At 48.7% G+C, this 12113-nt stretch overlaps 1 protein-coding gene across 10 annotated transcripts in view; it reads left to right on the top strand.

Annotated features, from left to right (window-relative positions):
- Dnm2 (dynamin 2) overlaps positions 1-12113 on the top strand; it is an 89480-nt gene that overhangs the window by 56179 nt on the left and 21188 nt on the right. For 5 of the 10 annotated variants that reach the window (XM_046437505.2, XM_046437503.2, XM_046437498.2 and 2 more), the window contains exons 7-12: positions 988-1130; positions 2394-2529; positions 4041-4108; positions 5986-6124; positions 7104-7190; positions 9543-9613. In XM_046437505.2, the coding sequence (XP_046293461.1) occupies positions 988-1130; positions 2394-2529; positions 4041-4108; positions 5986-6124; positions 7104-7190; positions 9543-9613 (644 nt within the window). Of the gene's footprint in view, positions 1-987; positions 1131-2393; positions 2530-4040; positions 4109-4686; positions 4826-5985; positions 6125-7103; positions 7191-9542; positions 9614-12113 lie in introns of all 10 variants that reach the window. The other 5 variants (XM_046437504.2, XM_046437502.2, XM_046437497.2 and 2 more) reach the window with 1 other exon arrangement.

The following is a 12113-nucleotide window of genomic DNA, read 5'->3' as shown; positions in this document are numbered from 1 at the left end:
GCCACTGCACCCCACCTTCCTTCCCTTCTTCCTCTTCCTCCTCCTTTACCCCCTCTTCCTTACCATTTTTTTTCCCATTAGGTGGGGCATGGAACCCAGGGCCTGTGTGTGCTGAGCAAGTGCCCTGCCACTGAGCTACGTCCCTAGCCCTTTTTCCCCCCTGCCCTAGACAGCAGTAGCTTACCCCCATTCCATATCTAGTTTTCTGTCAAACAGCACATCTTGTGGGTCATTCCCTGTCTGTTTTCTGCCATGAACCTCCCTTTCAGAGATTAACAGATATCAGATTCGTACAGTTCAAAAGCAGAATAAGGGGCTGGGGGTGTAGTTCAGCGTAGGGCACTGGCGTGCGGGAGGTCCTGGGCCCCATTCTAAACACCACAAAAAATAAATTAACTAAAGCAGAACAGTAGAGCAAAAGAGAGCACTGAGAAGGCCATTCTCCGGCCAGCCCTCTCTATGCTCCAATCCACCGTCTTCCGTGTTAGTTTCTTCAGAAACTCTTGTGTTGAGGCAAATGCAGGTGCTGCCTTTCTTTCACAGCAGGGAGCCCGTCGTATGTGCGTTGTGTTCTTCTCAGGATATCTATTCCACCTAAGTTTGCAGGTTTGTCACTGTCACTCCTCTGGTCAGTGGGCTCTGCAGGGCCGCGCAGACGTCTCACTGAGTGGTACCAAGGCGGATGTCCCGGGTCAGCAGGCCTCCTGCCCTCTTTGCCTCCTTGTTAGCATCTGTGTGTCTTCCTTGGTGTGACTGCCTCATTGACCACCCAGTGCCCTATGGCAAGGGTGATCACTCAGTCGTGGCCCCTCTTTTAGCCTGGGCGTAAGCGTGTCCGTTGCTGGGTACTTTTTCTATTGCTTTTATTTGAGGCTGAGGAGTGTGCTGGTCTCAGGTGGCATTGGCCCTCCATGGGGAAAACAGGGCCTGCACCTTCCTGGTTTCCTGCCCACAATGACCTCCCTGATATCTGCCCTTCTCTTGCAGCAACTGACCAACCACATCCGGGAGTCACTGCCAGCCCTACGCAGCAAACTGCAAAGTCAGCTGCTGTCCCTAGAGAAGGAGGTAGAAGAGTATAAGAATTTCCGTCCCGATGACCCCACAAGGAAAACCAAAGCCCTGCTACAGTATGTGCCTCTCCTTTCCCTCCCACCTTCCCACAGCATCCCTGGGCTGGGTGCCCATTTGACCTTGTTGTCTGTTCATTCATTCAACAAGTATTTGTTGAGAACCACCTGTGTGCCAGACCTTATCCTAAGCACCATGGTGTGGCAGTGAATAGGGCAGGTGCCCATCCCTCTCCCCAGGGTGTGCAGGAAGCGGGAATAGGGAAGGAATGGGACAGAAAATTAGTAAGTAGCAAAACATATGGTAAAAAGCTGAGCACAGGGCTGGGGTGGTGGCTCAGCGGTAGCCTAGCACATGCGAGGCCCTGGGTTCGAGCCTCAGCACCACATAAAAATAAATAAATATTATGAAGATATTGTGTTCAACTAATATATATATATATAATTTTTTTAAAAAGCTGAGCATGGCAGTGTACACCTGTAATCCCAACTACTGGAGAGGCTGAGGCAGGAGGATGGCCAGTTAACTTCTGGCACTGGGAGTCTGAGGTGAATTACTATTAGTTGGAAGCATTTTTCTTTTTTGTGAGTGCACAGAATAACTATGTATTTTAGGGTCAGCGACTTTTTGAAGTTGATGAAATGCACAAATGCCTTCAGTTCTCAACAGTGACGGTGTGAGGTAGATGTTGTTCCTATCCACCACTTTGCACATGAAGAAACTGAGGTGCAGGGGACAACTTTGCCTGTCCAAGGCCTCAGCACTCATCAGTGGTACAGACCCCACCTGAACAGGCTGGAAAGGGAACTTGTGTAGCCACCTGAGTTGCTGAAGGGGCTACCTTTTTTATATTATTGTTAATTTTTTTTCTTTTAGTTTTAGTTGTTGATGGACCTTTATTTTGTTTATTTACTTATTTATATGTGGTGCTGAGAATCAAACCCAGTGCCTCACACGTGCTAGGCAAGTGCTCTAGCACTGAGCTACAGCCCCAGCCCCAGCGGGGCTACCTTTTTACACCACCATCTGCCAAGTCAAGTTGAGCCTCGGGGTAGAGGTTGAGTAGCTGTGATGTCAGATCTTCATCTACAAACTAAGAAAAATAATTGACCCCCTCAGATTCAGTGGGTGGATAATTGCAAGAGGCTTTGCAAACGTTTGCCCTCAGCAGCTCTTGTATTTTGTTGATTTGTTTTAGTATAAGCCTATATTTTGCTGCTAAAAATGAAGCAAGCAAATACATCATGGTTCAACTGGGAACATAATTCCAGAGCCATGCAGACACCTCTGCTTTGATATTTGTGTTTTCTTTTTCTTCATAGGATGGTCCAGCAATTTGGGGTGGACTTTGAGAAAAGAATCGAGGGCTCAGGAGACCAAGTGGACACGCTGGAGCTCTCAGGGGGCGCCCGAATCAATCGCATCTTCCATGAGCGCTTTCCCTTTGAGCTGGTGAAGGTAGCACCCCAGAGATGGGCCCCATCTCTAGCCAGGCACCCTCCCTCTTGGCATTGACTCTGGCCTCCTTTCTGGCCATAATGTCTGTGGGTAGAGCATGACCCAGAGGAGGCATCCCCATGGGCTTTCTTCCCCCAGTGGGCAGCTTAGGAGTTCGGGGCAAAATTATATTTAAGTCCCATTTGTTTGCATTGATAAAAACCAATATATGTTCTTTGCTAATTCTGTCAGCCCTCCAAGTTCATGTGTTTCACATTCACAGGTTTAACCAACTGCAGATCGAAAATACTAGAAAAGAAAAAAACGTCTGTACTGAACACTACAGACTTTTTTCTTGTCATTATTCCCTGTGCAAAACAGTGTAGCTATTTACATAGCATTTACTTTGTGTTAGGTATTGTAAATCATCTAGAAATGTGGAAAGATATGCATAAGTTCTATGCAAATCTACACCCATGGCATAGTATATATAAAGGACTTGAGCATCCCTAGATGTGGTGTATTGGGGGAGGATCCTAGAGTCATCCACTGTGGATACCAAGAGACGACAGAAAATGGAGGTAAACTTGCAAGGAAAAATGTCCTCAACATGTTGTTAAAGGTAGAACCAGTTATGGAGCCTGCAGATATGCTGTATATGTACATGGCATAATAACAGCCTTCTGTGTGAAATTGTATGTAAATGTCTAGGGCTACATCTGTATGGACAGATCTGCCAAGATGTTCTTGAAAATGTCAGCTCTGGAGCCTGGGATTTGGGATCCTTCTTTCCTCCTTCCCTTCCTTTTTTGGTGATTTATTGGACACTTTATGTTTTTTATAATGAGCATATAACATTTAAAAAAAAAATAAAATGCTTTTCAATAAAAGGAGAGAAACACCTATAATCCTGATAGCCACAGACAAGGCCTATTAACATTTAGCTAGGCATATTTTCTGAATTATTTCTGTGCAGATGGGTAAGCCTGCCACAAACACAGCATGTGTCCTTATCCATAATTGTGTATACATATCTATTTTGTAATCAAAAAACAAATTATGCCTCTTTGTGACATGCATTTTTCATGCAGTAACCATCTTCCCAAACTAGTTATCAACATATAACAAATTGTTAGTGGCAAAATAGTATCCTGTTTTATGACTGTCCCATCATGTACTTAATCTGTCTCCCATTTTTGATCATTTAGGTTCTATTTACACTTTTCGGAAAAGTTCTGTGCATGTTGCTAAATCTTTCTTAATTCCTTAAGATGAATTTCTAGAGTATTGGAACTAGTAAGTGAAGTATAGGAATGTTTTAGAGAGATTATTACTTTATACAGACCATGTGACAGTGTTAGTTTTAGAACATCTTTGCTGAAACTGGGTTATAATTTTTAAATTTTTATTCTTGAAGTAAATAATTTGCCCTCTGAATACAACTGTGCTAGGAAATCACCTTCCCCAAGTACACACCTGTGCTGGGGTACCCCAGGGACCTCCCTTCATTTGTTTGGCTTATCTCTTCTCAGATGGAGTTTGATGAGAAAGACTTAAGACGAGAGATCAGCTATGCCATTAAGAACATTCATGGAGTCAGGCAAGTTTCCTTCCCCTCTACAGTGACACCCTCTAGCCAGTTGGGCTCCCCAAACCTCTGGGCACACCAATTGTGAGGCTCTTGGGTGATTTTCAAGAGCTGTAAGCCTGTCCTTTTGGGTCGCTAAAGGCATTGAGGGGGGGCATGTTTCAGTCCTTCCTGAATCTTTTGCAGGCCACCGTGCATAGCATGGCCCCAGGGTTAGACACAACTGATTGGTAGAGCCTTAGTCACTGGTAAACTAAGAGAGCTTACCGCAGATTGTCTGGGGCAGGGTAGGGCAGACTTGAGTCACGTTCATAGAAATCTCAAATTTATCCTCATCGAAGGTCCCTCATGAGAGTCTTGGGCCCCCTTCTTATTCTAACAAAGGTAGTCTTTCCAATTATCCAGGCTTTATTGCCATTGGGTCCTCGGGTCACCTTGGGTTTCCCCACTGTGGACTCAGGCATCTGATCCCCAGATTTGATGTAACCTTCTTCTTCCTTGGGGACCCAGCCAGTACTTAGGAAATTTCTGATCATGCTTTGTTTCTCTCTGACTTATCTCCCCTGCCCCCCGGGTACGGATGGTTTTAGGACTGGGCTCTTCACCCCGGACTTGGCGTTCGAGGCCATTGTGAAAAAGCAGGTCGTCAAGCTGAAAGAGCCCTGTCTGAAATGTGTCGACCTGGTTATCCAGGAGCTAATCAATACAGTTAGGCAGTGTACCAGTAAGGTATTGGATCCCTGGCAGGGTGACTCCTGGCCTTGTGGAAACTGGGGTATGGGAGTTTGGTATCAGGCCCCCAGTGTTGGTCATCCCCTAAGTTACCTAAATTTCCAAGAACTTGACCTCTATCCAGAGGAAGGGATGGGATCATGTCAGCCAGGGCCCACTGGGGGGTGTCAGGCCTCCAGAACTGGCCAGACATGAGGACAGGCCTCCCTGGGGCCCTGATACCAAGCCTAGCATGTATCTGGTGGAATTGGGGCTTCACTGGGCTGTTGCTTTGCTGCCTTCTGGGAAGCAGAGAGGGACCCCACGTCAGCTGCTGGAGGCCAAGCCCCTGAATCTACTTGACTGTCACCCCTTCTTGACAAATGCCCAGTATCCTCTGGCTTCTCTGGAGCCAACTCCTTCTGTTTCCCCATGGTGCTGGGAAAGGCCCAGATGCCAACAACATAACAAATGCTTAGTGCCCAGCTTGATAAAGCTTCCTGATCTCCCAAGTGCCCCCTGCCAGCTCCCCTGCACCCCATGCCACGTACCCCACCCCCTACCCAGCCTGTCCTCAGCCCACCTGATCACAAGTACCTGGGTGCCAGTTTTCACAGGTGGCTGCCTCCACTCAGCAGGACGTGTCGGGCTTCCCAGAAGGGCCTGTTTCCCAGGGCAGCACGCTTTGGCCAAGCCACTCAAATGCTTCCCAGCGGGCAGTCTGTGCTTGTGCGACCATGATGTCCTCAATGCTCTGGGTTGGCAGAGAATTTCTGCTTGATATCTTTGTTCTTAGTCTGGAAAAGCCCCCATTTGCTTCTTAAGCTCCTTCAATTGGAAAAGGGGGAAACCAAACCTGCTTGGGTTGCTGATTATCATCCTAGAACCCTTCGTCATGAATGTGACCATTTAAGGCCTCCACCCATCATAGCTGTTCACAGATCATGGTGATCCATAGCACCTCCATAATTAAATGCCAGACCAGCCCTCCCCTCCCTTCCCCTCCAAGCCTCTGTAATCTGAAGCAGCTTCCGGGGCAAATGTGGGCACAGGACCTCCATGCACATACTAACCAGCTGATTCTCGTTTCTTCTCTCTCTCTGTCTCCTGTCTTGTGTGTGTGGCCTGCACTATCCCTGGGTGTCTTTCTACTTCGTCCCACCTTCCGCATGACCCAGGACGGGGCTCTTCACCCCGGACATGGCCTTTGAAGCCATTGTGAAAAAACAGATTGTAAAACTCAAAGAGCCAAGTTTGAAGTGTGTTGATCTCGTGGTCTCAGAACTGGCCACAGTCATTAAAAAGTGTGCTGAGAAGGTAACAGGTTTTGTTCTTATCGCCTCCGCATTTGTCCCCCATCTTATCCCTTCCATTTGTTTGTCTCAACCCAAGCATCTGGAAAATTCTGCCTCGGTAGGAATCCCCTTCTGTGGACCAGTTGTCACCTGTTGATATCTCAACTTTGCATGGGCAGCTGTGGGAGTTGGGTCACAAACACATCCCACCTTTGCAGTTTCAGGTACAGTGGGGACTGGAGGCCTTTGACATCGTCAAATGCATTGCTTTTACAAAGCAGTGCCTATCCCTGCGACCCTTGGACAAGAGTGGTTTCCCAGCTATCACCAAAGCTCTGAAACATATTGTCAACTTGTAGACCCATACGTCTTTAGATTATAGGGCGTTTGAGAGGTTTTCAGGGGCAATTTGACCAACCAATCCATTTTCCCCAACTTGTGGATTTAACCCAAACCACGAAAGGTGTGACTCCCACACAAGTGTGGTTTGGTTCAGTCACTGCTGCAGACAAAGGTGAGGGGCCCTGGGGTGTTAGCCTAGTGGGTGCCAGAAATGCAACAGTAAGGAATGGTGTCTGGCAAGGGGGTCCCTCTGAGGTGGATGGCCCAGATGCTGCCCTCGTTATCCTAGAGGAGGTGCTAGACACAAACTTGGCAAGCACCTCCATGGTCTTGTCACCCAGCGCTGTGCAGGAGGGGCCTGCTGGAACCTTGAGTGGCAAATCCATGCCATTCGCTTTCTCTACCACCTTTCACCTACCAATCTCTGGCTTACAAAGCGGCTCCTGGTGCATGCATGCGCACCCTCTCCCTCTCTCCACTCCGCCCCCTGCCCACCGTCCTGTTCTTGTCTCCCAGCTGGAGCAGCTGTGAGATGGGAACAGAGTGGGGACTTGGCCCCCCATGTCACTCCCCTTGCATTTTCTACTTGTGTGGTTCGTGTTTCTCCCTGGTCAGGCCACTAGGATCCCACCAACATGAGCCCTCTGCTTGTTCCCTAGCTCAGCTCTTACCCGCGATTGCGAGAAGAGACAGAGCGAATTGTCACCACTTACATCCGGGAGCGAGAGGGGAGAACCAAGGACCAGGTATTGGCGCTTTGTCTTATTTTCCAGGTATAAATTTTAGGTCATCAGTTTTGAGTATATGTTCTGTAAGTTCTGACAAATGCATAGAGCACTAATCAAGATTTAGCGTGGTGGGCTGAGGATGTGGCTCGCTGGTAGGCTTCTTGCCTCATGCACGTTTGATCCCCAGCACTATTTAAAAACCAATTCCAAATTATATCTTATGGTTCTGTGACCTCCCCGCAGGTTCCCACCCTTGTGCCCCTCTGTGGGAGACTGTTCCACCACCAGGCCCAAGCTCCCCCCAGTTCCTCCCTGTTCCTGCAGATTTTTGTTTGGGCTCCTATAGCACCTGTCCTGGTGACTGGGCTTCCCTGACCCAGCACCGTGCACGTTGGGTTCCTGGTGGTGCTTGTCACACATGCTGGGAGCTCGTGGTTGTTGGTGCTGAGCAGCAGTCCCTGTGGATAGAGCACAGCTCCTGCTATCCATGTGCTCACCAGAGGGCAGCTGGGGTGCCATGGTGGAGAGTGGGGCATAACCCATATAGCCTCCCTTCTCTGTAGCAGTCTCATCTATCACCTGCTGAGCCCCGGGAGTCACAGGTGACTCCACATGTGAGTTGTGTCACTGTTCCTTAATTGTCCTTTTTTGTGGCCTTATAGCAACTGTTAAATCCAGGTCCAAGATGAACATATGTGTTGCGTTTGCTTGTGTCTTGTTTTATTTAGAACAGTCCCCCTGTTCTGGTCTTCACTGGGGAAGAACGTGGCTCATTTGTCCTGGAGGGCTTCCCCTAGTTCCCACTGACCAGTCGTTTCCTCTGTGAGCCCGTCCACTGTTGCCTCATTGCCTCGTAGTTTCTGGAGCCTGGAAGTTTTATCAAAAGCCTGGGAGATTCCAACTCATTTTGTCATTGTTGGCAGAAATGCTGCTGTCCCTTGCAAATGTACACAGCCCCTGGTGCCCCACAGTTGACAATGCCAGAGAGCTCTGGTCCGAGAGTTCTGGGGTGATCATTTGGGCTTTACAAAACCAGCCCTCAGGAGTCCCCTTAGACAGAGCACCCCTCGGCATTCTCCAACAACCTCCAAGGCCCCAATTTATCTTTGAGAACTCCGAGGCACACAGAGGGAAAGTGACTGGCCAGGGATCAGTGGGAGCCTGGTTGCGGGCACGAGAGCTCCTCTTCCCCAGCCGCCTGGCCTGGTCTTAATGGGAATTGCGCCAAAGAGCTTTCTGAGCCTGTGCTTCCCATCAAGCACCTTCATCCTGGCCAAACTCGGACAGGGATTGTTGCGAGGAATTTGCACAGTGTGGGGCGTTTGCAGGTGCCGTCCGGTGTCTGAGACTGCATCTTCCTGATGTGTGTGTGCAGACGTGTGCACATGTGTGGGTGCCTTTGTGTGTATGTCTTATTTTAATGTTCTCACTTAGCCAGTTTATCTTTGCAGTTTTCATTTTTGATTTTAACATTTTATTTGGAAGTAATTTCATTAGGGAAAATTTCAAAAATAGAACAAGAGTCTACACTATTCACTCAGAATTAGCTATTACCTTTTTACCTGTTTTTTTCATTCATTCTGTTTGTATTACAATAGAATATATGCACACTTATACACACACCACACATGTGTATGTGTGTAAGCTCTTTAGTTTGAATGTAGCATTTATAATGCATTGGGTGCTAAAGATTTGATGCACTGTAAATGCTGGAAACCTGGCTGGGGCAAGGCTGAGTGGTCGAGCTCATGCTGAGCATGTGCAGGGCCCAGGGTTGCATCACTAGCACTGCAAAGAAAAAAGAAAACATTGAACCCTGTGCAGTAGAGCCTCCCGTTAATCACATTCCACAGCTTAGTAATAAAAGATCCAGGGTCACGGGCTACTTAGAGTCGGAATGAGACTCCAGCTCTAGTGGTCCACTGGGCTGCCTGGCACTGTTCTCTTTTAGTGCAGTCATTTTTCTTTCTTTCTTTTTTTTTCTTTTTCCTGGTACTAGGGTTAGAACCCTGAGGACTTTACCACCAAGCTACAACCCCAGTTCTTTTTTTATTTTGAGGCAGGGTCTCACTAAATTGCTGAGGCTGGCATTGAGCTTGTGATCCTCCTGCCTCAGCCTCCCAAGTTACTGGGATTACAGCATGTCCTACTTTGCCCAGTTTAGCCCAGTCTTGCTTGTGTGTGCTGTTCTGACCATGGAAGTACCCTGTCCCCTCTGTGTGCTTATGGGCCCCCAGCCCCACCCATCCTGGCTCTCGCCTGGGAGGCTGTGTGGTTCTGGGCCTTCTGACAGGGTGCATGACGTGCTCTTGCTGCTGCCTCTTCTATCTTGGCTGGGCTTTATACCCACAGATTTCCACTTTCTCCCAGATTCTTCTTCTGATAGACATCGAGCAGTCCTACATCAACACGAACCATGAAGACTTCATTGGATTTGCCAAGTATGTACTTTTGGGGACAGTGTCTGGTGGGGCGGCCCTAGGGAGGAGTTAGGTTCCCTCAAGAGGGAGGAGCCAGAGGGTCTCTGTCATGGGGGTCCCTGGTTAAGCACAGAGCCATTAGAGAGTTTGTGGGCCCTGACCCAGTGTCCCCACCCAGCATGTTCTCTGTGGGCATCCCAGTAGCTAGTTTTATGAAATAAAAAGACAGTCCTTGGTCAGATTCAGGGGTGGGGCTGGCTAACTGCAGTGCTCCTTTCTTCGAAGAACTCTCAGAGCCTTTGTGGACCAGTGTGTGGCTTGTTTCAAACCTGGCTCTTTCACAGCCAGAGCCTCCTACAGGCTCTGAGCTTCAGAGAGTCTCTGTGGGATGTGCTGTTTGGGGTGTGTGTGACTTCTGGGCATGTTGGAAGTTTAAAAACAGAATCTCATGGCACTCAGATGTGGGACAGGCTTTGATTTAGGCAAGTCTTAGACAAAAATGGTATGGTCTTGGGTGTCACCTCCCTGATTCCATTACCTCTGGGTCCCCTTGACAAGCTTGTACATCACTTGGATTGTTCCATTCCACCAGGCACCAGCTTCCTTGTACCAATTTAGCAGATACAGCTGGTGCCTTCTTGTGCCAGATCTGGTGATAGAGCAGCGTGTAAGCACAGGCCAGGTTCCCACCCCCAAGGAAGGCCCTGGCAAGCACAGGCTTGTACCCTTGCAGTTAGCATGCAGGATGATCGGGGCCAGGTGGGGACTGTGAGGGTCCCAAAAGTCCCAAGGTACTGGCCTTGGTGTCCTGGAGGCTTCCTTAAGGAGGACCTCCTGGTGCCGAGACTTGGACAGTGTAGGTCTTTGGTAGAAAATGTACCAATGAACTGGACAAAGTGGATGGAGGTTATGTTCTGTTCTGGGTGGGTAGGAGATGAGTGCATTGAATGAATGAATGAATGCTCCTCCCCAAGCCCAGGAAGCTGAGGGCCCTGTCTGGGCTGTCCCCACAGGGGGTGGCCTGGGGAGCCCCAGATGTGGGCTGTGCTTAGGTGCAGTTCTCAGAGCCTGAGACAGACAGCCTTCAGCCCTGAGACAGCCCTCCCACCCGTTCTCCCTGCCACCAGGTGTGCGTAGGCAGAAAACGCTGGTCCCTCTCTTTGGTTTGCTGCTGTTTTCCTCACTTTGATGTCTCTGCTTCTCACACTTCATCCACAGTTCCTTCTCACAATCTCTCCTGTTTTTCCTTTGACCACTCCATTCTTTCCTCTGGATTCCGGGGCCTTCCCACTTACCCCAGCTGTTACTATACTGAGCAGCTGGTCACCGGGTGGGTATTGCCTGCTGTGTGCCTTTTCCCTGGTGTGTGAATGGGGACGCCTTGGCTGGGTGGCCCTAAGGCCCAAGGGGATATCCCAGAGGTCCACTGAATAGCAGTGGAACACTGTCTCAGAGATGGGGCCAGTTCAGGGTCTTTGGATAAGGTCAGCGAGTGAGGCAGCTATAGCCCCTGCCCTTTTGGAGCTCCCAGCCTAGGAAGATGGAGTCATTGGTCAAGACATGACAGAAAGAAAAGACTAGAAAAGGAGAATAGGCAAGGGCTATGGGAAAGGAGAGTGAGGACTGGAGAGACATTCCTGAGAAAGTCATGACAGCAGGTGACAGGCAGGGCCCCAGGGAAGGAAGGCCAAGAAATAGAGCAGGGGGCGACCAAGACAAGGTGGAAGTGACAGGAACTGGTGGCCACACCCCTCACCAAGAGGACCCTATAGGATGCAGGGAAGAATCTGGAATTTGGTACCTGGAAATCTCTGATTGGGTCCAGCAAGGGCGAGGGCCCACCACATGGGCTGTTTGAGGAAGGGTGGAAGCCTTTAGGGGGTAGCACATCTGGGACCTCCTGCCACCCACCCTTGCTGTGAGTGTTGTCTGTGCTCGTTCTCACCTCCCTCAGATGCCATTGGTCACACTCCTTTCTGTCCTACAAATGTTACAAACAACTCATAGTAAATGGCCTATGGTAATCACATAGAACACTAGGAAAATTGTTCACTAACATTTTGTCTTCATTCTTAATACTCCAGCCTTTACTGATTTAGAACTAGAAGCTTCCTGTACATACACAAACACTCGTTCTGCCTTATCCATCAGCCAACTTAAACTGTAAAACAAAACCCCAGAGGTAAAGGAATGAAACCAAGCTGGTTTGCTTTTTGATATTATTCTCAAACTTCCAGCTAAAGCAATGAGATAAGAAAAGAAAATATGATGGAGATGTAAATTGTTTGCAGGTGGCAGTATGATTATTTGAATGGCAAATGTATTAGAAAGGGGGTTGAGTGGGTGCACACATAAAATACAGTGGCCTTCTGTACCTATATGAAGTAGCCAGGAGATAGGATGGATAGAGAATAAAAGAAGCTGGGCATGGTGGCACACGCCTGTAATCCCAGCTGCTTGGGAGGCTGGGGCAAGAGGATTGTAAGTTGGAGGCCAGCCTGGGCAATTTAGTGAGATTCTG

Source organism: Marmota monax, unplaced genomic scaffold (assembly GCF_021218885.2).
Source record: "Marmota monax isolate L192 unplaced genomic scaffold, Marmota_monax_Labrador192_F-V1.1 WCK01_AAM20220418_F8-fsc00021, whole genome shotgun sequence".
Classification (NCBI taxonomy): Eukaryota; Metazoa; Chordata; class Mammalia; order Rodentia; family Sciuridae; genus Marmota; species Marmota monax.
The sequence above is the reverse complement of the archived record's forward strand: the minus strand, read 5'-3'. Positions and strand labels throughout refer to the sequence as shown.